A 26931-nucleotide genomic window follows, 5' to 3' on the forward strand; every position below is an offset into this window, starting at 1 on the left:
ATTGATAATGAAATTCAAAGCCTGTGTTCCCTTGTGAAGGGTGGACGGAGCTTTGTGTGAACTGTCAAAAGAAATTAGGAGTTTAGTAACTGATGTAGAAACAGAATAAGAGACTTCTTTGTATTTCTTTCTCCTTGTGTATTTCTGACAAATACTGTTAACTATTTAGAATTGGGTCCACTGTACTAACCAGAAGTTAAAAATATGGTTTTGGGCAATAGTGAAAATGAAAATAATATATTCATATCCATTCCCTCCCCCCTCATCTTATTGTTCCGATAAGGAATTACAGTAATAGTTTACTCTTGCTCATTAGAAATTCACCTCAGGAAAGCAACTAAGTTTGTCTTTGTTCTCAAGGATCAGAATCCTATTTTCTATCATTTTAAAGCTGTGTACACATTCCGGTGGGTGCATAAATTGGTTTGAGGCTTCTGTCTTAAGTTCCTTTTTAACACTGCAATCCAGCAATTCTGTAATTTTGTAGTTGTCTTTATTTAAGACATTTACTTCCTCTGTACGTGACAAGTGATGCTTAACCCTGAGGAATGTTTAAAATGTGACTGATGAGAATGTGTCGGTGACCCTGTGATACACCAAGTGCGTGTTTCGTGACAGCATCTGGTATTACGTAACCATGGGCTGTAATCATTCAGATGTGGTGTCTGCAAACCGATGGAGCTTGGATGACGGTAGCATGATGATGCTAAAGGCAGTGTCCAAAGAAAATCAAATCGTTCTCTTGCACCTTGCCTGTTAGCTCTGGAGGCCTGCCGTGCCTTCTGATATAATATTTACACAGCAGTTGAGGTGTGAAATTGCCTGCCATGGTGACATCCTAATCTATTTTGGCAGTGCTGTGATAAGTCGAGAGCATGAACATGTACAGACCTGTTTGGTGAAACTGGGGGGGACCCAAGGGAAAAGATAAAGATATTGGAGAGGAAAGGGGAGTTTTCCTTGAATTTGCAACCTTGCTGTTTCAGTTCAGAGTTCAGTATTTGAAGCACTGGTGGGGGTGCAGCAAGTTCCTCTGGAGCTGCTTTCTGTGAGTAGTGTGAAAATAGTGGTACATTTGTAATCAGCCCTGGCCACCTGCTGACGAACAAAGCAAAGCTACAAGCTTCTGAGTGCAGGAAACTTTCACCCTTAAGTTTTCCATTCTACTCTGTGAGCTTCCCCTAAGTGGGCTGTGTCTCATTTGCTGGGTTAGCACAGAAGGCTGCATCTGAAGCCTCTGCACATGCTTTAACCATCCACTGCAGTGAGCTGAGGGTGCTGTCCAAGCTGACAAAAAAATGTATCAGGTGGCTTCTATGATGTGCTTATGCAAAGCATGAGGTATCTGAATAAAAAATGCTGGTTTGTGATATAAGGCAAGGTTCATGTTCCATCTCTTTAGCATAAAGTGCGTTGCTTAAGTAGTGTTTCTCTAGTCATTTTCTTGGCATTGATATTGTACCTGGCCTTGTTTTGTGCATTAGCCTTTTAATATAGTTCAAATTTACAATTTGCTAGCCCCATTTCTTGTCTTTTAATGAAAGTGAGAAGTTCTTCCCAAGTCTTTCCAATCACACTTTGATTACTTCCTGTTGCTACCATGCCCATGGACCAGGCTGCAGTCATTCAGAGGCTACCGGTCTCAAATCTGAAAAGACCATACTCTTGTTCATTAGTGTCTTTTAAGGTTTGAAACTTTTACTTGAGCTGCAGTTAAATAGCCTGCTTGCTTCATTTTTGCCACAATTATATTTTAAACCTTCGGTCAGGGGAGTGCCAGGAGGCACTGGCGCACTGAGATGCTGTGTGCTTGGGGAAGATACCTGATTGAGACAAATCCTTTCTCCTCAGGGATCTTACAGTGGTTTTCCAGGCATCGGTTGTGGGTTCTCAGAATTCACCCAATCTTGACCCAACCCTCTTTAGTTGGGATTATGTTCCTTTCCTGCAGGGTGTTTTTGGACCATTTCCAATTACTTATTTTTCCTCAGGCTTGTTCCTGTTTCTCTTTTCCTTTTCCACTGTTAGGTATGAGTAGCTTGTAGTTTTCAGTTCATCTAAATCCTCAGATATGACACTCAGAAATTGGTAAGGATTGCTTGAGGAAAGACAAAGGAATACTAGTCTTTTCTGAACTTCATGTTAGGGCTGATAGATTGCCGATTTGAAAAATCCAAAGTGAGTGCTGTAGGCTTGTGCTAGCGACTGGTGTGGTGCAATGAGAGCTCAGAGTGTGGAGTGAAGCAGCTGGGGCTGAGCATCCATGCTGGAAGCATTTTGCAATCTTTGCTTTGGTTAGCTCTAGCCTGGTGGTGTGGAGTAACCATCCATTAGGTGTGTGCCAGGAGCACATCTTCCCGTCTGGTTTTATCCGCGAGGAATCTGGTTTGCATGCCTGAAACTCCTCTACATCCTGAACTGCAGTGGGGTGTGAGATAACATGATCCCAAGGAGTTGAAATGTGCACGTAGATGCCCTTGTGGAAAGTGTTGGATAAAGGGACTGACTGGGATAAAAAGCCAAATATGTAGCTTGATCCAGGTTGTGGCTTGCCAATGAATCAGTCATCCAGTTTGCTGGTTGCACGGTTTTAGGTGAAGTGCATTGCAGTATTAAGAGCAGACAGTATTTTGGTCTCGGCAATTTAGGGAAGTTGGAAATAGGTTTGTATTGGTGATGTAAACCTAAATCTGAATACCTGATTCAACAGGCTGTTAATACTATGCAGACTGCAGTGGGAAGGAATTATGATGGTGTTTGTTAAAATGATAGCATGCTTTTACGTTTATCTCTATTAATTCCAGATATATGGAGATTAGGCCAAATATGTGTAGTTCTGCAAGGAGAGTGGTAGCTTAGACATGGAAAACACAGTATTTTAGACAGCTGTTTAGCTGATCTTTAGCTTAGGCAAATGTAACTGGCCGAGTTACATTTTGACAGCTAGCTGTTACCACCAGCATTTTCTGAATGGGCAACCACATGTTTTTACTGATGAACAAACATACCAGCTTTCCAGGTAAGTGCACATACTCATACTGTGAAGTAAATATAATACAGAGGGAAAAGATAGGAAAATGAGGATTGTATTGTGATATCTACGTTACAAACATGTAACAGTAGTGCATGACCCAGAGTGCCTACTTGCAATGACATCTCTTTTTTTACTTTTAACACTAGGTCTACCCTGAATTACAAATCACCAATGTTGTCGAAGCCAACCAGCCAGTTACAATCCAGAACTGGTGCAAGAGGGGATGGAAGCAATGCAACGGCCACCCCCATATTGTGGTTCCCTACAGGTGTTTGGGTGAGTGACTGAGTTTCTGTCTGTTTTTTCCTGATCTTTGGTTTTTCAGTCCCTTCATTAAATAGAGAGAATCCAGCTAAGTATATTTTACATCTCTGTATTCTGTGAGGTGGGTTTCGTCCTCTTTTTCAGTCCTTTAGAACTACATTAACTGGAGAGAAAATACTTCTGCTCTTCCTAATACTATTTTCATTAGTATTCAAAAGACTGCAACTAGGCTTTTGCTTACTTCCCTGATTTCTGTCATTATCTGTTCTATCCCCTCTTTTTCTCCCATGTAGATATACATGTATGTGCTGTTTACAGTTTTTTGCTTATCAGTTATCCATCTTTTCCCTAAATAAATATTTTTTTTCCCCCATTGTATTTTGGATATCTAGGACTTGGTCTCTTGCTGTGAAAGACAATGAGAATCTGTTTTTATTGAAAGCAAGCAAAGGATAGCTTATAAAGTCCCCTGTTTCTTCCTGCAACTTTATTTCTTTAACAGTTGCTTGCTATTCTGTCCTGTGTCCTTAGTGCTTCAAATTGATTCACCAATCTAAAAGGGAGATTCAGTCCTTCGTTTTTTTCTTTTACTTTTCTCTGTTAGCTGTCTGTCTGCACTCAGAAAACAGAATCTTATTAATGTGTTGTTTTCATTAACATTCTAGGCACAACATTTTCCTGAGGTTTTTCTGTGAGCTATTTAAAAATATTGCTTTATCCCTGCCATTTGAGTTGTGATAAACTGGCTGCCTAGTTTCATGTTTAAATGCTGGAGTTCAGAGTTGGAACTTGCTTTTCTACTAAGCCAGGGCAGCTAAAATGTTGTATGGAAAGCAACTCAGGCCAGTTATGCCATGAAATAAATAACAAAATAAATCCAGAAAACATGCAATCTTTCTAGAATTTTTGTTCATTTGTGTACCATAGGTAAAACACATGGCACACCCTGCCTGGTGCCCATCCAGGCAGTGTGATGACTTAACAAAGGCAGAACTGCAGAGTAACTCGCAAACATGCTTACCACTGTGGTCAAAGGTGCCAAAATATCATAGCAGAGATGCAAAAGCTATACTAAGAAGTATCATGGAAATGTTATTGTTCAGTAAAGTTTCTAGATCTGATGTTTGTATGGATATGAAATAGGTGTTTCTGGACCTGCAGTATATCATTGTTGGTGCTACCGCAGGTAAGAATAACTAGTTTATTCTGAGTAAAAGTGTTCAAGGAGAACCCGAATTTCAAGACTTATGGTGGGAGGAAGGACCTGCCTTTACTAGTATGAATCCTGACAGCAGGAAGCAACCTACTGCTTTTTGTGTGTTTTCCAGGCTTCTACGTGAGTTGAGTTGGTTGCCTCCACCAAAATTTTGAATGCTAAAAGGCACATGCTCTTCTACCCATTTGTTGCTGTGTTTACTTTAGCTTTTCATGCTTAAGGTAAAAACATCAGCTCATAGTGTCGATACACTTGTAGGGCCAGATGAGCAACTTGTTAGAGGTGAGACAGATCTGCAGTCTCACTTAGCTTCATCATGATGTATTTGATCAGATTCCATGTGAGTGCACTTGCACTAATTGAAGATGTGGCAGAAGAAGATCAGACTAGTGCAACTATAAAAATTAATTTTTATCATTTCTTGTCATTGTAAGCAAAGCTATGAATTATAATCAGGGAACTGTTATGCTCAGGACTATCTGTACTTATGTAGATTTGGTCAGTGCCCTGGAGAACTCACAACCTGATTTAAGATAGAAGACAATGTAATCATAAGAGCAAATGAATATAAATTGGCCATGAATAAATTTAACCTGGAAATTATAAGGATGTTTCTGCAAGAGTAAGGAGCTCCAACAGTCTTCTGGCAAAAGGAATAAGAAGACTAGTAATTTAGATGGAAGCTCATAAATTTATGAACAGGGCTGTGCAGTTCCCTGCAGGAGTGAGGAACTGGACTTGAACTTTTAAGGTGTCTTTCCAGAACTGTGGTCTTGAATGAAAAATTATCAGGAGTTGAATGCCTGTTGTCTTAGGTGGCAAGGTAGGCTTTGCTTGCTGGAGGCAAAAATTTTAAAGACACTTAAGCACCTCGTGCCCATTAATGCTTTGCCCTTAGCTGCTATTTTATATTTTAACATATTCTATTTTTTTTGTCTGATTTCTTTATAATTGAGGCTTTTTCAGTTGTGTCTGCCTGCTTTTATGTGTTTGTCATCCTTCTCCTATGCCACCCTTCATCTTTTGACCCTGAATAGAATAAAACTGATAGAAGCAAAAGCCTTGGATACTGACGTTGCCAAGAGTTTACTGGGGGAAGAGTGGCCACACAGTTACTTTGACTGGAGGAAAAACAGTGAGCGTGACTGTTATCTATACTTTCTTCATTAAGTAGCCATCCACTTGTTCTGTGTGGCTGATGTTGGGACTTTCTTGCATGAAGGGAGAAGGTGGGAGAAGTAGGTCGCTGTCCCACACGTGAGGCTGGGGGTACAGCCCATCCTGGGAAGCTGGGCTTGCTTAGTACCCAGTAGCTTGGTGTTCATCTATTGCCAGCAACCCACGGTGTCCTCTCCTGCTGGCTCGCTGCCTTCATAGTGGTGAAGCTGGTCATAAGATGAACAGATCCTCTGACACGAGAGGAAGTCTTGAAAGAAAAAATAAAAAAAGTGTGGCTTGGGGTTTTTAACAAAGACTGTTCATTTACTTTTCCTGTTGGACAGTTACCCTTTTAATGTATTTGATTTTTTTGTAGTCTAAAAGTTGTGGTCAAATATCTTGAATACACTTTCTGCCTTGTAGGCAGGGAGATGGTTGAATGCAGTCTGTCGATGTCTCGTGACTTTGATGAAAAATTATCTTTTTAAATAACCTTATGTGATATCACGTTGGTTTTCCTTTATTTTGGTAACTAATCTTGTAGCCTGTGCAGACAGCTCAGTATGGGGATACTGATTTTATTTATGATCACTGTAAGCGGTACTATATCTGTCTCTGAATACTTTTTTCTTTTTTTTTTTTTCCTTTTTCTCTTATTACTTCTTCAGTGTTAAAAGATTTTTTTTTTTTAAAGCTGGACCTTGCCAGTCAGCTCTGTGTATGCTTCCACTGTCCTTGGGGTGGTAGCTGCTAGTGGGTAATTTCAGGAGTCAGGCGCTGGCAGTGCCCATTTCTCAGTAATTTTAGTGTAAGTAGACCCTCTGTGTAGACCACCATTAAATCCATTGACTCTGCTAAGAATTAAGATGTCAAAAGAATGGCTGTGGGCAGCTGACTGTAGGATTGAGTATTATAAATTTTACTTTGCTGTGAGAGTTACTTTCAGTATCTTGAGTCAGCTTGTAGTTTCTTCCATCTTGACATTTGTTTTCCACAGAGGTGAGAAGCACTGAGTGACAGAAATGTGTCTGCTTTCAGGCTGGAGCATCTTCATGGTCCATTTCATTTCAGTCTTCAACTGAGGCTTTCTGAGACGTGTAGAGACCATGTCGCTACAGTGCTTGGCTGCTCCATTAGTTTTTCCTCTTTGAGACTTGTGCATGATAGTAGTTACTGCAGCTATTTGTAGGAGTATGCTTCAGTAATGCTGATCAGCTTTATTAGATTACACAGCTTCGTGCTTTCTTTTCCTAAGTAGATGCAACTAAAACATGAAAGCAATAATTTAAGTAAGGCAAAATGAAAGCCCCTTATTTGAGTCAGCCATGTGTCTTTGCAGTGAGCACATAAATATGCCCCCTAAAAATGTTCTAGTTGAACTCAAAGAAGAAAAGCACTACTGGTTTAATTTAATTTTAAGATACAATTTTGTGCCTGTGTGCAGGGCTTTGCAATGTTCTTACAACTGCAGGCTTTGAGAAAATGTTCTCATGCAATAAATCTGATTTACTGATGTATTCATTGCATGCCTCCAGGGCCACAGGGGATTAATGTACAGTTTCAGTTAGTTGAAGAGGGGACACTTACTGTGAAAAAAAAAAGAGTAAACTTTAGTTACCTTTCTGAACACACTGAAGGCATTTGCCTTAAAACTATCTTTATTTTTATCTTCCTGCTTTTAGAAAATGACCTCTTCCAGTGTGTGCTTATTCTGGCTCAAAGCTCTGTTAGCCACCTGATGTCAGACATAGGAATAGAAGTGGATATTTAGGTCTCTTGAATGATGGTGTTCGACTGCCATCTTCAAGGGCAAAAAAAGTCTGGGGTTTAAGGAGAGTTTTTAAGTAATAGAAATATTAAAGGATTGAATTATAGTATTTGAGGAGTGTGCTGCTTGACATGGAGCCATGAATGTGTTTTGGTGCTCGGGCAAAGACGACGAGCTGTGAGATGCACTGTAGAAGAGCGTGGATCCACAGCGCTTCCTTGGCGCAATGCAGGTTCTGTGTGCTGGTGTACTTGCACCTACAGCACACAAAAAGTGGGTACTTTTAAGAAGCAGCCCTCCAAAATGGTGACTAAGCTTGATGTGGGGACATGCCACAGGGTTTCATCAAGATGTGCCAAGAAGCCCATGATTTCCACTTCGTTTTATGGAAACTGTTCTTGAAGAATAACCTGGCAGTGTTAACGTTGGAGTGAGGTCGGCCACTGACTGCAGCTGGAGGGCAGGACTTCTGCCTGTGTTGGGCAGCCTGGGCCATGAGCAGTTCTGATTTGCTCTCTCCTCTCTCCTTCCTGAGGGAAAAAAAGCTGGCAAATTTGTGCAGCGTGGGCTCTGAAATTAGGTAGCTCACTCTGTGTTCACATCTGTTGGTGGGAGTGGGCATCCTTGTCCCAGTGTCTTGATTCTTTGAATACCTTGGATAAACGTCATTTATTCAGAAAAGTATAGCCATACATTTCATTTACTGTTAGTGAAATATCCCCCAGCCTAGCTGCTCGTTGTGCACAGTAGCCCTGGAGAGGGAGAAGCTAAATAACACAGATGTTCATGGATCAGTCTGTGGGCATGGCGGTCAAACAACTGTGAGATGGGGTAAAGGGGAATCATCAGGGCACTGATTAACTGAGATGTGTAAAGTACTTGCTGGCTCACACGTGACTCCGTTTTATTACTTATCATTGTGCTGCTGAACACTGTATTCAGACAGTGTTTGAAGGATCCAGATGTAGTGGAAAATCATTATGTATGTAGCCTCTGTCAATCAAAATGGGATTACTTGCAATCATTTGTTCATAAACAAGTGGATTAGTTTATATGACAAGTATATTTTACTGTTTGGTTATGCAGTGAAAAGCTGGCTTCTGTCTCTGGTTTTAACAAAAAAAATCTTGTAAAATATTTATTAACTTGTCATGCTTTATTACTCTTAACAGCTCATAAAGTTAACCACTTGTTGATGTCAGAAGAAAAGGCATACTCAAGTTTTGATATTCATGCCTAACAAATTATACCAAAGAAAACACCAAGGTTATGCATGCATCGAATCATTTAAATAGAGATACATGTAATTGTCAGTTCTCTTGGTTCATCTGGTAGTTTACTTGCAATTCTAACTGTGGGATTTTTTTTCACAAAAGCCTATTAAACTCCTTTTACTTCTGCTATGTGGCAGTATTTTTTTTTTTCCTCTTCAGCTCCCTGTCTAGAGCACCTATTTCTGTCTGCAGTGGCAAAGCTTCTCTTCTAGATACCTTGGAAGCGCTTTCTGCTGGCTTCTCCATGTGGTGCCTAATCAACAGAATGACAAGAAATAATTATCTCAGAGTTTTCCTGTCCCTGCTAGTTTAGCTATCCACCTCCAGCTTGCCTCAGCCTCCACTCAGCCACGTGAGTGATGCAGACAAGCCTCATGCCACACTCTTTTCCTAAAATATAAAAATGCACTTAGTTTCAGCCTACACGACTACATCATGTCTAGTTTTTCTGACAGCACTAGCTGACAGGAAGGAGAGGATCTCCATAAAGACTGACAATCTGAATTGCTTAGTGAGGAGACTATGGGTAGAGAAATCCCAGGCGCACTGAAAGGCACAACTGTTCTTTGGGAGAAATACTTCATCTTTCTCCTTTTCTCCCTCACAGACAATATTCCTACCTACTAGGGGTATTTCAGGTATAGTGCTGGCGGCTGGATGAGAAAGCCCTGCCTGCACAGACTAGGCCCATTTTTTTGTGAAACTGCAAGCGCTGCAGGGATAATGAGGTGCCCTAATACACTGGCTTCTTTCCACTGCAGCAAAGTCTTGGCCAGAGCTCCCCAGCCAGGTCCAGCCCAGGCCCAGAGCCGTGCCGTGCTGCTCAGGGCAGCTCTCGGGCGCTGTGCCAGCGGTCAGAGCTCTCTCCTGTCTGTGTCCTTGCAGCTGAGCCAATTCCAGCAAGCTTTTAGGGCCTCGGTTCATCCAGTGCGTTCTTAAAAGTGCTTCTGTCAGTGGTGTAATTAAGAGTGTGCCCTGACATGCTTCATTGAACAGAAATGGTTTTCTGTATATATCTGAACTCTGTTGGCCTGAATGTTGTGGTCAGCTTCGATTATAGAGAAGAAAGTGGCTGTTAAGCATCAGTTGGGTTACTGATCACTCATACAAGTAATGAACTTGTCTTTTAATTACAATTCTAAGCAGCTGTGTTACCTTGTGATTTATAACTGTCTTTCCAAGTATTTTCTTCACAGAGCAGGACTGTATAAACTGTATTTTAAAAAAAAGTATAAATTAAAGTGGCCTTTGGCATGTTTCAGGGAACCAAATACCATCAGCTGGAGGAAGAGGTGGGGAGTGGGCAGAGAAATGCTAAATGAGGTCGCCCACCAGTAGCACGAAAACTTCCTCAGGCAGTCACAGATCTGTTTCTGGAGGATTCCACCTCCTCACTCGAGCCAAACATCAGTTCAGTTGTTGGTTAACCAAATCCTAGCTGAAGGCGTGGAAACCTTGAAGTGAAGAGATAAAGCAAAATTAGCATTCTGGTGGTGATCAGAACATACCCTCATGTATGACTAAGAGTAAATGTAAAACATTTGTGTATAATAAGCCCAGAAGAAATAAATCTGAACTTCTGTATTTCTGTGCATTTATAGGGTGTATGCATGTTTTACCTGTTTGGTAGCTGCAACGAGGTTTTAACAAGAAAAAGAACAGGTCAAAACACAAAAACTTCTGGAGGTCTTGAATGTAACAGCTCTGTAGATCTACTTACTCATAAAGCAGTAAAAGAATTCCTTATAGGTAAACGTTGAAAATGACGGGCTTATTTGTCTGTTTACAATGGACAAAGGAAACCAGAACCAGGTGTTGTATACACTTGTGGAGCTCACAGGAAGCAGTCAGTGACACGTAAAAGTCTTCTTCATAGCTTTCTATTAAAGACAGCATTAGCAATTGTAGTAAATACTGTGTTTTGTTTTGTTTTGTTTTTCTGTGTTTAGGAGCTTGAAAAGATAAGTCTGTTTTCTGCTCTAATGACCAGATGGACTAGATGATCTTTTGAGGTCCCTTCCAATCCCTGGCATTCTATGATTCTGTAACCAATGCTAGCTGGACTAAGTTTTCTGTGTCTTGTAACTCTGTCCAGGCTGAGTGTGTCAGGAATTAAAAGCAGCGTGTTCCTGTTTTTTCTGCGGTGCTGTATGTAAAATGACTTAACCACAAAAAGTAGTGCTGCAAGAGTATTAGTGAGGATAAAAAGAGCTCAAAAATTAGGAACAGGGGAAGCCAAGGCGGCCTTCTGATCATAGTTCAACCCTTGCTGTGCAAGCGGTACCAGGGAGGCTGCAGTTGTGGGGTGGCCCCTCATGCCTGAACAAAATTTTTGGTGTGTTCTTCTGGCCTCGTGGCTCAAGTTTCTCCCACAGCCTTAGTTGCTGCTTGCCACTCCAATCCTGCCTGAAGACAAAAAAGAATTTTCTTCCCAGAAGTTTCTCCAACCTTACCCGAGCACTTGGGAGACACAGGTTTAGTTTCACAGAGATCATGAGGTGAGGAGTGTCATCCCTAGTTTGTAGTTGGAAGGCTGGGAAGAAGTTTCAAAACCAAAAGTGTCCGTTCATAGTCGGGCTCCAAATGGTAAAGCATTTGAAAAATCATGTATGTGTATTTATGTGTATGTACACATACATACAAGGATTCTTTATGAAACATATACCTATATTTGGCTTTTATAGTTGTGTACATTCACACACACACACAACCTGTGAGTAATGCATTAAACCACTGCGTGAGTTTCATAGCTTGTTCATTATATACATCCATTGTATGCATCATCTAACTGAAAGCAGCGGATAAGATCTCATCCTAAATACATTCTGGTCTCAGGGGAGGGTTGAGTGTTGCCAACAGATTTGATGCAGTTGTGAACTGCAAAGGAAGAGTCAGTGGTGGGAGTCACTGGACATTTCTGAAAGATGCTAGGGAAGATCCTGGAAATGCATTTCAGTAAGCCTGTTTGGGGGTGGTGATGATGCTCTTTTAAGTGCTGAAGACCTAGGAATATGGAACTTCTCAGTGAGTATGATATTGAGGAAGAGGCTCTTTCAGTTTTTTTAAAGGAGTAGGTAGGCAAGTGGATAGTGTGTCTACTTCAATTTTTCAAAAGAAGTTTAACAAGGTCCATTACCAGAAGCTATTAAAGAAATTAATCTACCATGGAATAGAAAACTCTTATGTGGCTAAATAAGAAGAAAGATAAAGGCAGGAATTAATGGTCCGTCCTCAAGGTGGAGAAAGGTCACCAGTAGAATCTCAAGGGATCATTTCTTATGCCCGTGACATTCAAAATATTTGTGATTTGGAAAAAGAATGTAAGTTGTGAGGTGACCCATTTGATGATGACACTTAAGTTATTCAGGGTAAAATTAATAAAGGCACACGATGAAGAATTTCAGATGGCTCTTTGACGTTGATTGACTGGAGGTAAAATGGTAGGCCAAAGTAGATGTAGTGAAGGCAGAGTACATGGGAGAAGCACAAAATGAATTAATCTTATCTTAGTGTATATGGTGATACTGTGAGTAGTCTCTAACTTCTCAGAGCTGAGACCTAGGGTATTAATAGCTCTGAAAACAAAGTTTATTTAGTGCCAAAAAAAGTGGTGTTAGGGATTATTGGGAAAGGAACTGGGAAACAAGACACAGGACATAACTGTACCACTTTGTCAGTTGTGGACTTAACCTGTATCTGTGAATACTGTGTGCCATTCTGGTCGTCCTCATAAGTAGCATTATATATAGTAGAAATTGAAGAATTTAAAGAGTGATGGTGAGCGCTTGCAGTGTGACACAGCCTTTGCAGAAGAAATGGCACAGTTGAATGTGTCTTTTACTGCTTCTGTAGTCCCTTTGGGCCTGGGAACAGCTGAACCACATCTGATTGCATGAAACATAAATTAGCAATGCTTCCAGGGGATCAGCAGCCTCTGGACAAAAGCTGTTATTGTGCACTTGGAGTTGTATGTTATGTCCATGTTATTTTTTTTTTATTATTATTTTCACAGTATTATTGTGCCCGTGCAATTTAGAGTTGGCCTTGCATTTAAGCTCTATTGCTTTGAATTTAAGTTCTTAAGTGGTTTGTAGATTTGGTATTTTTTTGTGCCGCAACACTTTCACCAAGATATCGGAGTTACTTTTCATAAAAAATACTGGGTTTTTTAAAATAGCACAGTAAAATAGTTCTTAATTTGTCAACCATAGCAATAAAATAGAAAATACATGTGTAATATAGCCAACACGATATGTATTTGTTTTTTGTTGTCAGTGGTGGTATGAATTAATCTCCATATTTAACTTTTTAGTTCATGCAGGCAAAAATCCCTGTGTTTAATGAATTAAGTGGTTTTCTGTGTGTTTTGTCCTTCATTAATTGACTTCAGACATGTGTTCATAAATTTGCTCTTATGTTACCATCCTTAGCGGATAGTCCGGCTTTTGGGGAAGATTTGTGTCAGAAGGCTCATCTGTAACCTTGGAAAAGTGTTTGCAAAATGACTTTCAGTAAGTGTGGGAAATAACTTGGCTAATTTTCAGTGCAGTATTTCTCATTTAGGGCACGTTGCCCTTCAGGCAGTGAGGACTGATAAAGCCAGCACTTAGGATGTGACAGCACAGTACCTCAGCATTTGTCTGCCCTCAAAGGATAAATTGTCCATAACTGGCAAGGGGAGGCACGGCAGTATTACGGGCCTGTGCTGGAAGCTCGGGTCTAGAACAAGTTCATTCCTCAGACCTTGTTGCCAACAGCCCAGGGATGAAGGAGAGGTACGGCCTTGTGTCGACCAGGCTTGGACCCGAGAGTGTTCAGTGACATGACAAGCTGGGATTCAAGGTCTGTGTCCACAGAGCAGTGTTGGGATGGCACCATGCATCTTCCCACCAGACTGATGGCTGATGTCTGTGCTCAGACTGTGTCCCTATGGAAAGAGTTATAGCACTTCATACCTGTGTAAACTTCCAAAATCTTTGCTAGATGAACATGCTGACATTTGGAGGTCAAACACATTTGAATACTTCCAGTCCCTTACCCACAAGCACAGGCATCTTTATCATGCGAGCAGAAATTCCCTTTGGGTTCCTTCCTCTTTCACATGAAAGCTTATACTTGTGGAGGATGCTAAAAACTACTGTGTAACAGCAGATAATTTGTCTTCAAAGGTGGGGGTTTGTTTTTTTGCAGAAATCTTCTGCAGTGGGAAATATAAATTGAGAATGGTTATATTTGAGAATGGTTATATGCGAATCATAAGAACAAAGCATCCATTAACCATCTAGAAATGCAGGTTTTGATGAGTGCATGTAGACTAGGTTCTCTTTGAAATGGGAAAAGCAGGCTGCTTTTAGTATGCTTATCATGGAACCAGTGGCAACAGAAACCCAAGAGCTTTCTCATGCGGTTGCCTTTGATGTTTTGTTGGTGTTTTGCTGTTGTTTTGTTGTTTTTTGGGGGTTTTTTTTTGGTGTTTTGTTTTTTTCTTTTTTTAGCAGCCCTTAATCTGACCCCTCTTCCAAAATCAGTGAAACAGTAGTGTATTTTTTTAAGGAACCATTTTGACTGTGTGTGAGAAGACTGCTGGGAAGGCTGCACAGAGGTCAGGTGGGGGGTGAGTGGTCAGGATGGGGGTGGGTGGTCCAAGGAGCCACCAGCTTGGCCCCATGAAGCCAGGGGGCTGCTGCTGGGTAGTCACTCTGTCCCCTTTGAGCAAGCTTTTGCTTCCCCCCACCCCGCCAGTCTTGTCTGGCTTGTTAGCATAGGGGATGTCATGGGTTTCTGTAGTTTACTCATCCCTGTTGTTACAGGAGGCTAAAGGAAGAACAGCTACAGAACCCAGGGGTAGGAATGCACTGGCATTCGCTTACCGAAGCAAGCACCTGATGGGATTGTCTGTGTGTTTTTTTAATCCTGTGCTTGCATTTCTTTATTTATTCTCCATGAGAAGATTTGCATTAATTTTGTTTCAAAGGGACTGTACTCTTTTCTACTTGTGCCTTTGTAGGGTTAAAAATGAAGAAACATGCAAGTGTGGGGGAGTTGCAAAGTGACAGAAGCAAAAAAACTGCTTCTGCAGAGCGGTTATGCATGGCCAGTTTGGTTTTAAACTTCCTAGACTTGATCTATTTGTGCATAGATCATACCAGCATAATACTTATAATGCCCACAACCTGCTTGTTAACGAAAATAAAGCTAATGCCTTTAATACTTCATTAGCTTGAAGAATTGCTGCTGATTTACTGATTACAGTATGGTCTTTCCTCATGAGTGGTTTCATATGTATTAGTGAATGCATGATTAGTCCTGCATTTTGCTTTTGCTGTGGATTTAAACTTTATTCAAACATTTGGAACTTTCTTACTGACCTCCAGGTTGAGAAATAACAGTAGGGTTTTTTAATATGTTTAGAATTCTGTTGAAATTTTTCTTAAAAATCACTAAGGGAACTTAAAGGGCAATATTGTTCCAGTTAAACATGTGAACCTGAAGCTAATACAAAGTACTTCAGTTTTAGTAGAACATGTGAGTATTCTTAAAAATTATAGTCATAACCTTTCATCTTCTTAAATTTTTGTTATTGTTTTTGACCCAGGAATTTTTTTGTATTTACCTAAAAAATGCCAAATTGCTAGATAAGAGTTGTATCTTTGTTCTCAAACTGATGTACTTAACCTGGCCATTAAAAATGCTTCCTAATTGTTCAGTTTGAAATACTGAAAGATAGCAAAAACTTGTACCTAGGGATGATGAATGAGGATCATGAGTATTGGAAGTTATTTACTTCCTGCATTAATATGTTTGATCTTTGACTCCCAGTAGCTTTGTCAGTAAGTTCTTGATGTATAAAATATTTAAATTACCCAATTTTTTTTCTATTAGATCATTGCAACTAGGTCAACAGAAGATTGAATCATAACAACTTGGTATCAAAGTTAATTTTGGTAACAAAATTAATTTTGGCTCTGTAGTAATATCAGCTTCTGCTTCCTTTCCCAGAAGGTAGTCAAGTGAATACATAAGCAGTGTCTGCTCCTGAGGAAGCCTGATCCTCCATGCTTTGAGGGAGACTGGGTTTTATTTTAGTTTTTCTCTTAGCTGATACCCATCGAGCTGGTCTTACATATGATGTGTTTCATACCTTTTAATTATAGTTTAACCTAGGACACAATTTCTGAGTATCTGTTATTTTGTCAAGTCATTGTCTTTCCCTTATGACTATTCTTAATCTGTTACAAGATTATTGATTATTTACGATCAGCTCCCTGTGACTACAGCTGTTTGGAATCAGTCCACCCAACAGAGATTACAAACCCTTTGGGAAAAGGGCTGCCTTACTGTTTTTACGTTACTTAACACAGGAGCATCCTGCCCTATGACTGAAAAGCCCACATTTCACCTTATAGTTCAAATGAGAAATGATCAATAGCATACACATGAGCCCACAGCAGGAACTGTTTCCTTTTACCTGTTTTCTGGGATTCTTTTATTTATTCTGTACTGAGTATGTGATAGGCAAACCTATTTGCATACCATGGACTTTTTTGTATGCATAGTTTTCTGTTTGGGCAACAGCTTTCAGGAATATTTCCTTCTTACCATGAAATCCCTTGTAAGTTCTGTAATTGATCTCAAATTTTGCTCCTTGTGTACCAGCCAATTTGTGTTACATCCATTTCATAAACTGGCTAAGCTTGGATTGAATTACATATTTTTTCTTTAGTCTGAGAAGAAATTGAAGTCTTCTGGGAAGGGTTTCCATCCGATGGTGCTGACACTGCCACAGAGAGACCAATAACCATCTATGAATGCTTTGCTGGACCGGAGCTGAAAGACGCATTCAGATGTTGTTGAATCTGGATCCATCTTTCTGCTGCCTGTCCTCCAGTCTTCCCCTTGAGCTCATCTTCAGTTCAGCAAAGATCAGCTGGCGAACAGTTTTGGTGAAAAGTGGGCCAAGCTGACTAAATAAATAATCCCAAAATTGCTATTTGGTAAGGGGTGTTTAAAACCCCCTGTCTTTGGTCTTACTGATGGCATGGTCACAGGTGCGGAGTGCTGGCAGGAGGCCAGGCGGAGGAGGGGGAGAACATGGAGACACCGTCTTTTGAGAGAAACAACATTTACAGCATTCACTACTTTTTGAAAATGCTACCTCCCATGCTCGATAGCCCATGAAATATTTGGCTGTCCAGTGTATTTTTTGCTTGTCATCTTGGGTTTTATACCCTTAAATATTAGGTTGGCTTTGAAAATAGAAAACATACCATGTGTAAATCACAGTCATCGTTATATTATTGTGTAGAGCACTGAAGTGATAAATCAATCATGTTTCTTTTCCTGTTTCAGATTTTGGAGGAAAAAAAAAAGTCAAACTTCAGACTAGTTACAGTGTGAACTTCCTTTCCACGTGCTCTTTTGCTTCATTCTGTGAATCATAAACATTTTCATATGTTACTTTGTTCTCAATTAGTGTGGGAAACAAGATTTCAGATTAAAACTTGATTGAATCTTAATATATATATTTTTCTTTTCTGTAGCTTACCCAGAACCTTCATAGTACTTAATTTGCTCTTCTTTATTAACTAACAATGATCCCTCAAGGTAATTTGCTATATCATGAAGAAGTAATACTGAAGTCTTATACGTTTCCTTTTTGCTAAACTCTCTAAAATGATAGGCAGCTGTGAAGTTTTATTTCAATTTTCAGTTATGTAACTGCCTTCATAATTTACAAAATGTCTCCTGTGTCAAGGTGTTTCAAGAGGAACTTTTAAATTCTAATAAAAATTTAAGGTGTAATTTCAGGTTAAACTTTAATACCATTTTTATTATGTATGAGCAGTTGGCTGTGTACAATTACTGTTATCTGGTCTGTTACAACAGAATCCATTTACAGCAGGTTTTTGTGCATTATCAGAGGCAAAGCTCTTAAGGAAAATGTACTCTAAAAGAGCATGTGCTCTGCTGAGGCCAGTAAGAGCATTGAAGAAGTGGAGGGGATGTTTTTCTGAGCCTCCCAAGGGCTTTGAGGTGCCACCTCTTTCCCTTTGTCACCCTCCCGTCTTCCAGCAACATGTCTTGCAAGGTGTCTCTGAGGTTGCTCATTGCTCAAAAATGCTGCTTCTGTCAACTGCCTGTCCAGAGGACAAAGCGTGAACGGTGTCTTTGCTGTGTTTTGGGCTGTGTGCTACACCAGGAGATGTGACCTAACTCATGCCCAAGCATTCAAGCCCTCTTTGAAGTTGGTTATCAGGAGACAATACCTTCTTGGGACACTGATGCCTAGAAGTACCCTTTTTTTTAAGTAGAACTTCCAGTTATTTTCTCAATATTTCTGTTTATCGTATGACAACTGTAGCTGGGATGAAATGGGGTAAAACAGCACCTTTGGGGAAAACCTGCTAAAGAACTCATTGACATTGCCTCTCATCTGGCAAAACTGATTCTTTTTTTTTTGAAGTACAGCTTGCAGCCAAGTGCTGGTTCTGTTGGATTGGGATGTCAGCTCAGTTGACCCTCTTACCTGACATGGCAGGTTTTGATCTCTGAGCAAGAACGGCCATGCTGCGTGAAGTTCTTGAGCACCTTCCCTGCCCCAGCAGAACCTCTGAATGGGGCCCACCTTGAACCTCTTGCCCATATGAGGCAGCCGTGGTCTGCAGCCTTGGCTAGACAACAGAGTCCAAGCAATTTATCCAAGAAAAAGAGGTTTTGACCATGACAGTCTGTACAAAAGTCTTATCTGAATAATTAAGTCCTAATTAGGTGAAATTTTTCTTGTTTCTGATTTGAGTTCAAAAGCAAGCAAGCAAGCAAGGAAGGAGTTACTTGCTGTCCGGTTTGGTCAGCCCTGCCTTGAGTACATTATGAGTTTATTGACAAGGTGTCCCATCTGGTGGACTTTGAGAGGAGCACTGAGGGATGGGATCAGCTTCCTGGGCAACTGGAGCAGAGGCACTAAGGGTGGGAAAGGGCAGCACCACCAGCAGTCATTGTGCTGGTGCACTCTTCTGTGTATATTCTCCATTTTTAGTTACCAAAACTGGTAGTGAGCTATCAGGAATACTGCCTTACTGCTGACATTAGAGGTGCTGCACAGAGTAACATCGATTTTCATCTGCTGCTTTGAAAATTTTTGTTGCTCACTGATTACTAACCTGCCCTTTAAAGTTGTTTCCATCCTGCTGTCGTGTGTAACTCCATCCTAATATAATTTAGGTTCCCTAGAACACAGCCCATGAAACACTTCAATCAGCTTACTCCTAGTTCTCTCTGTGTTGAAGCTTGTAAGATGTGTTGCAGCTTATATATTCATATACATGTTGTCAAATATGTAGATAAAAATATATAATATACTGACTGTGATTTATTTAATATCATACTTGTATTGTTTTACACACTTGGGACAGATGCTTTGCCCTTAAATTTTTTTCAGTAGTGGTTCAGTTAGATGCTTTTGACTGGGGGCAAAAATCTGCAAATAATCTAATTTTCAAAAATAAGCTTTTATAGACCTTTCAGATGCATTACAAAACATTCCATCCCAGTGGTTGGTCTTGATTTATTCAATCTAATTTGTCATCCTTGCTGTAGGCCTACAATATGATATATTTACTGTTCTTGTTGAGTTTAATGTCTTGCTTACTGTTGCTCATCCTGCTCTGAAATCCATTTACTCTCTCAATTTTTTTATCTGGTGATGTGATACAGGCTATTTGAATAAGAAATCCTCATTCTGATACTGTGGATTAGACTTAGACAGTAGACAGTGTTTCTGATCATAAAGTCTATGTAAATAGCAAATATTATTTTATCATATTGCCGTCAATATTTGCATGTAACATACTGTTCTCAATAGAACATGATCTTGCATGTTAATCCTGACTTGGTTTCTGTTCACAATGGCTCATGTATGAGGAAGAGAAAATAAATAAAGCAAGTTGGAATTAATTACTTGGTAAAATATGACCATTTTCTACCAGCTCTTTGTATAACAACTACTGCTGTGTTCACTGAGTTTAATTCTTGCAATGAGAACTAGAGAGGAATGATTTTGTTTTAAAGTAGGGCTTTGGTAGACAAAAACTACACTGACTTCTGGGTCATTCAGTGCTCTCATGGGGAGGTGAGTGACAATACAGAGCTTTTGCCTTTTACTTAATTAGAGCAACTTGGCCCCATCATTAGTAGCAGTCATTACTTTTACATCCTGTTGTATCTTGGTGGGCAGGATCCTGTACCCTCTCTGTTGTCAGTCTGTTTCATGTTAGAAGCCAGAAATTACATTTGCTTTTTGAAATATCTTTCTTGCAATGTGATTGCAGCTTCTGCCTTTCTTCAGACATCGGGAACCTCCCCCAGACTCTATGATGTCTCAAAGATAGGTAAATCAGTCCGGTTTTGCTTTGAACCTTGCGTCGCAATCTGGTTTATAAGTCAAACAACTTGAAGCTTCTGACCATGAAGACTTTATTAGAAGAACCAGTGTATGATAGCTGTACAGAAGTTCCAGGGAGTTCACTGTTGCCCTGATACTTAATGGGTTACTAGCCTTTCAGAACTGTCCTTACCTGAAGAAATGAGAGCTTTTATCAGTTGTCTGTTGCTTATAATTAGTGTTTTATTTCTAAAAAGTGATGCTCACTGGGTGCAGAATGTGATGTTGCATTTAGCCTACCTGACAGCGTATCTTTTAGCTTCCTTGAGTTACCGTGCCCGGGTCAGCTCTTCTCTTTCTCCCAAGCTGTCCTGTCCCAGCTGCCTTGTAGCTGAGCTGCCAGACCATGCTGCCATCCTTTCTGCAAGATGAGTTACGGCTCTGCTTTGTGCAGAGCAAAATCACATTTTGTCACATGATTGTTAATCTGGTTACCTGTTAACTTTGCGGGGCATGAAAGTAGTTTCTTATTTTCCCACATTGCTGTTAATACAGTGAAGTCCTTTGCCCACAGGCGGTAACAATTGGAGTGGAAGTTTGATCTTGGCAGATAGAATATTCAGGGCTCAGTGATGTTATGGCAAGTGATTGCTTAGGTTGTTAGTAATCAGCAAGGTATTTCTGCAAAGTTGATCTTCAGCTGCTGCTTATGGAGTTATTTATTCACTCATCAGAGCCTTTGCACAGGATGGTATTGCAGAAACAATTACTGCCTGCACTTGATTGCATAGTGATTTCTGTTCAATGCCAGAAGAGAGAGAGCAACAAATGAATTAAATTACTGCTGAAGTAAAAAGAATTCATTTTTTTATAAGGAAAAATGCAGTATGAAGTTGTTTAGGAGAGGAAAAACCCCAAAATCTTCCTGGAGTAAACGTTTCATTGTTTAACAGGTAGTATATTCCTCATTTGAATCCTGGCGTTTGAAATGGTTTTTGATGGCCAAGCCTTAAAGGTGTCTGTACCATTTTCATTCTTGCAACCAATCTATAGGCGTATGATCGTTACTCCCTCTAGACATCAGTGGACTAGTGGAGCTTTCTCTACCCTTATGCCTAATGCCAGATGCTTTACCCCAATTACTATAATAAGAATGACCCATGAGAAATAATCTCATCATATAACAATGTATAGCTTGGTGGGATTACTGGTCCCAGGTGTGCTGAATTGTTTTGAAGCATCCTGTCTTTGTGCCATCTTAACATTTGATTGGTGTCTTTAGGAAGTCACTAGTACGAATACATAGGATATTCATGAATTAATTAATCCAATTACATCTTATTGTATGCTGTTTCCACTTCAGAGTCCGTTTTCCAACTAGAACTTGAATAGTGAAGTGCATTAAGTGTCACTTCAGCCAGAAGGAAGGCACAAAATTTTAGACCTCTTGCTTGGAGACTGGCACTTGCAGATCTTGCTGCAGAACATATCTGCTGCCTGCAGTGAGTGGGGGGGGCAGGAACAGTAACAACCGACGTGCAGCTTGTTGTGCATCTCACAGCAACAACAGAATGTGATGTTAATAGCTGGAGCGTTAAAATTCCTGCATTTGGAAGCGTTTATGAAGCGTAATCTGTTTTGAAGTTCAGACATATAGCTTGTAAAAACCTGAAGGCAGCTGGGGGAAAAATAATATTCACAAAGATGTGATTCCTTAAGATTTGGAATGTATCCACTTTTGAGAAATATCATTAAGTTATATTTGGTATTTATATTTAAATATAAAGAAGAACATTAAAATGGGTCCTGCAGTATCAGTCATCTTTATCAAGTGATGGTATGCAATTTTGTTAAAAATTTCCAAAAGGGTTCTTAGAAATGTTTTTGTTTTTAAAAACATGCTAGCCTTTGTTTTCTGGACATTTTTGGAAATCCAACTTTATTAAAATCTTAGTACAGGAGTGAACATTGCTTTAAATAGGCTTGGGAACAGTTAATGTATTTTTTACTTTAGATAAACTATACAGATTGAAAACACTTAAAACTGAATAAGGAGGATTTCTCTTTATTTGTTGTCTAACCTAGCGCTGACTGGTGTTTGCTGGTGGGAAAACTCCAGGCTTGAAGAGGTCCAACACTCACACTTGAAACTAAAATACTCCCCTATTTTAAGAAGTACTTTGCTCGGGAAGGGGATGTGTTGAATTTGTGTAATAAAATGAGGAGATCACGCCTCCTCAGTTTTTCCTTACCGTTCTTATTTCCATGTTGTGATTGCCAAATGCACGCCCTGGCACACATGTTTCCAGCTCTCCTTCTGAATTTAGAACATGGGAAGGGCAGGCAATTCCCCCTCCAGTGGCACAGGATGCGAGGACCAGTTGACGGGAAGTATCACTGAGTGATGTCCAGTTTGGTTTCTCTGATGGTTTCTGTCACCTGCTGTGGGAACCAAGGGCACTTGACAAGGATCTGCGAGTGACCTGCGCTGACTTCCCACAGGCAACTTCTCCCTCGACAGGCTTTTTCAGTGTTTGGTGCTTGACTGGTGCCCTGCTCTGCTATTGAATGTCCCACCTGGCAGTCGTGTGAGCAGAACTGTAAGGAGCTCATCAGTCATGAAGAGATGCGTAACTGGGAGAGGATCTAAGTACAAGAGTACAAGGAATAAAGCAAATATCTGAAAAGTCAGAAGACTACAAGGCAGGAGGCAATTAATATTTTGAGATGTACGTGAAAAAAATCAAAATATACTTTATATAAAGAAGAGCCTGAAAATTATAAAAAGAATGTATTTCAGCAAATTATTCTCCCCACTTGAGGCTTTTTCTTAGCATAACTTTTTTTTTTTTTTTTTTTTTTTTTTTGCAATATCTCAGCACTGGCCTGATGATTCTGATATAAAGACTGTTGTGACTGTGTACCAATGACCTTTTTCTATCCTGAATGAAATAGGTCCTTTCTTGAGGTGATAGGTGGTTGTTTACTAAGAATATGTGCAGCATCCCTGTGGATGGTGAGGCCAGAATAGTGTTTCTGTTTCCTCCTCTTGGGGGTTAGTGAGTCCTGATAGTAGGGTGTTTTTGACTTCTGGTAAGGGGTTTCTTGAAAAAGTGTCCTTTTAAGAAGAAAACTTTTGTTTCAGCAAGTTCCTCAAATACCTTTGGTGTCCGTGGTGGTATACTTCGTGTTTTACCTGGTTTACTCAGCAGCTAATGACTTTGAGGTCCTGGGACATGCTCAGTGATGGCTTTTATGAAATAAACACTGCAAAAAGAAGTGGATGTGGAGGACAAAAGGCCTTAATGCACAATGAGTTTAAGCACTGGGTGATGGAGAATTGCTCTGTATACAGCACCCTCTCAAAATGGGGAATGGAAGCAGGGGAATCTTATGTGAGTAAAAGTAGTAGTACTTGATACTCAGAGTATTTTCTGCTCTTCCATTCTGGTAATAGGAGGTCCTCAGCATATGGGGTTGGATTCAGGAAACTTTTTTGTTTTCTTTCCTTTGGTTTCTCATTCCTTGTACCCCTACACCTCACACATTGTATTTCACTCTAAGTACGTGACAGGAATGTGTAAACTTGAGTGTGGAAGAAAAATAATTCAGCTGTTGTGGAGGAGAAGAGACATTTGTAAAGAAAACATTTTAGGTTTTATGGTTTTGTTTTCCATGGCAGCTTTTGTGGGCACAGAAGGTCAAGATACTCTAATCTCTTTTCCCTTGCACTTCCTTTCCAGACTGAGGTGGTCAGTGCTCAGAGGAACGTCATCTCTATGTTTATTTTACTGCAGCTTGCTGTAGTAAAAAAGCTACACGGGGACAGGATGCTTTTCATGCGGAATGGCAACAGGCATGTAATAGCAGGCCTATAACTGCATTTTGCAGACAGTACCGTGTAGACAGCCTGAGTGGAGTAAAAGTGCTGCTGTTTTTGAAAGTACCACTGTCCTCTTTCCCTCCCGATTTTTCTGCTAACTTGGTTGTGGCTCAGGACACTTCAAGTAATTTTCAGAGTCCCAGGATTCTACTTTGAGAATCTTGACAAAAAGCTTACTAAATCTTCACAAAATGGTCTCACAAAGCCTTTCACATCTCATTTCTGTTCTTCAAAGTTTTCTTCTACTGTTTCTTTCAGGCTTTTTCCTTTCTGTGAATTCTACCAACTGTTTTCTGTAGATCAAACAATTTCCGGTAAATTCTTGGGTTATTCTGTCCTCCTGTCTGATGAACCCAGTAGTTCCCTCAGGTACACTATATGCAGGATTGAACAGTATTTTCTAACTTGCCTTGGTTTCTAGCAGCTTCCAGCTTTTTCATTGCTTGCTCTTTTTATAGCACTGCAGATCTGTTCTGACTAGACCTATTGCTGTCAGTTTAGGATGGGACCTGGAATCCCGCAGGAACCACACATCCCCTGCTCCAAAAACTATGGAAAAAAAAACCCACCACCAAATGACTCTGCAGCACGTACCCACAAGTGACATCCTTCACTTGATTATCTTTTTTCCACTGTAGGCAGCTAGGCCGCAGTCTCCAATGCATTCACCAGCCCTCCAGAGCAGCTTACCATGACCTGCTGCAGATTTATCAAACAGGACTACTCTGATAATGGAGTGAAAAGTAAAAAGTAGATCTGAAAAGTCTGTTGGGGCTGCAAAAAAGAGAGGAGAGGGAAGCAATAAGCAATTAAGCATGGTGTGGGAGAAAGAGCAAAGATTTTTGCTTGGGCAGCATCACATAGGAGCTCTGTGACTGAGGCAGGATGGAGTCAAGCTATCCAGAGTTACATCTCTAGACTTCATTACTCCTGCTGTTTCCTAACTCACTATCTCTGAGAAAATAGCTAGTGTTACATAATGTGGTGAGAGGGGACTGTGTCTGCGACAAGTGTGCTCATTTGTGGCAAAAGCTTTGCAGGTGTAACCAATGCACTGAGGAACTGGAAGGGAGAGCAACTCAATCCTGAAATTTCTCAACTTCCCAAGCTGAACTTTGCAGCCCACTTTTGGGCCTGTTTTTTACGTAAATCATGCTTGAGAAGCAGCGTTTTGATTTGTGGTGCAGGGTTTGGTAGTGTGAGCAGCCGGTGCCTAGAGAAAGCAAACCGAAGGGGAAACCCTTCAGATAGCCTCTTGGGGGAAACCTGTGCTGCTGGTCATGCTGATAACAAGTTCTGGGAGGGAGTTTTTTCTCTTTGTGGGCCTTTTAGGATGTTGGGGCAGGAGGTGGGATCCCAACAGGTGACATAACCCATCATGCTGGGGTTATAGTGGGCTTTAGCACACTTCTGTTACATTGCATTGAAGAGAAAGAGAAGAACAGAAAAGGCATCTTATTGTGCTCTCAGCAAGACTTTTCCTTGAAGATGGAGGAGACAAGTGGAAAAAAGGAGAATAGTAAATGAACGTAATGCTTCAATGAACCATTGAGGTGCTGCGGACTTTTAAGGAATGTTTATAAGCTTCATCTATAAAGATGCCTGAGTGTGATGATGTGTATATGAATCTTCTTGTGTGTAAACAGATGTATCCGTCATTGGCATAGCGCTTCAAATCTGAATGACACTTGTGTTCTATCTGGAAAGTAAGACAATTTTATCAGAAAATTTATCAGTTCAAGAAGGACAGGGAACTGCTGGAGAGGGTCCAGCGTAGGGCAACCAAGATGATTAAGGGAGTGGAGCACCTCCCTTATGAAGAAAGGCTGAGGGAGCTGGGTCTCTTTAGTTTGGAGAAGAGGAGACTAAGGGGGGACCTTATTAATGTTAATAAATATATAAAGGGTGAGTGCCATGGGGATGGAGCCAGGCTCTTCTCGGTGGCAAACAATGATAGGACAAGGGGTAATGGGATCAAGCTGGAACACAAGAGGTTCCACTTAAATTTGAGAAGAAACTTCTTCTCAGTAAGGGTGACAGAGCACTGGAACAGGCTGCCCAGGGAAGTGGTGGAGTCTCCTTCTCTGGAGACATTCAAAACCCGCCTGGACATGTTCCTGTGCGACCTCACCTAGGTGTTCCTGCTCCAGCAGGGGGATTGGACTAGATGATCTTTTGAGGTCCCTTCCAATCCCAAACATACTGTGATACTGTGAAATGCAATCAGGCAAAAAAGCAGCAAAGTGAGCAGAAATTCCATTTATGTCTGTTGTGGTTTAACCCTAGCTGGCAGCTAAGCCCTGAACAGCAACTTGGTCACTCTCTCCTGGTGGGATGAGGGAGAGAATCAGAAGAGTAAGAGTGAGAAAACTCGTGGGTTGATATCAAGACAGTTTAATAAGTAAAGCAAAAGCCACATGTGCAAACACAGGAGAACAAATAATTTATTCACTGCTTCCCCTGGGCAGGCAGGACAGCAGGGCTCCGTTACATGTAATGGTTATTTGGGAAGAGAGATGCTGTAACTCCCAACAATCCCCTCCTTCCTTCTTCCTCCATTTTACATGCTGAGCATGACATCATATGGTGTGGAATATCCCGTTGGTCAGTTGGGGTCAGCTGTCCCAGCTGTGTCCTCTCCAGACTTCTTCTGCACCCCCAGCCCACTCGCTGGTGGGTGCTGTGAGAAGCAGAACAGACCTTGGCTCTGTGTGAGCACTGCTCAGTGATAACTTAAACATCTCTGTGTTATCAACACTGTTTTCAGCACAAATCCAAAATGTAGCCCCATACTAGCTATTGTGAGGAAAATTAACTCTGTCCCAACCCGAGGGAATGGTGGGAAGATGTGCCAGGGGAGGTTTAGGTTGGACATGAGGAAAAGGTTCTTCCCCCAGAGGGTGGTGGAGCACTGGAACAGGCTCCCCAGGGAGGTGTCACGGCCCCAAGCCTGA

The 26931-nt window shown here is 40.7% G+C and overlaps 1 protein-coding gene across 2 annotated transcripts in view; it reads left to right on the forward strand.

Annotated features, from left to right (window-relative positions):
• APP (amyloid beta precursor protein) overlaps window positions 1–26931 on the forward strand; it is a 219281-nt gene that overhangs the window by 67530 nt on the left and 124820 nt on the right. For both annotated transcript variants that reach the window (XM_082043208.1, XM_082043207.1), the window contains exon 3: window positions 3181–3310. In XM_082043208.1, coding sequence (XP_081899334.1) covers window positions 3181–3310 — 130 coding nt within the window. The remainder of the gene's footprint in view (window positions 1–3180; window positions 3311–26931) is intronic.

The sequence above is a fragment of the Streptopelia decaocto genome, assembly GCF_964273445.1.
Source record: "Streptopelia decaocto genome assembly, chromosome: 1".
Lineage (NCBI taxonomy): Eukaryota > Metazoa > Chordata > Aves > Columbiformes > Columbidae > Streptopelia > Streptopelia decaocto.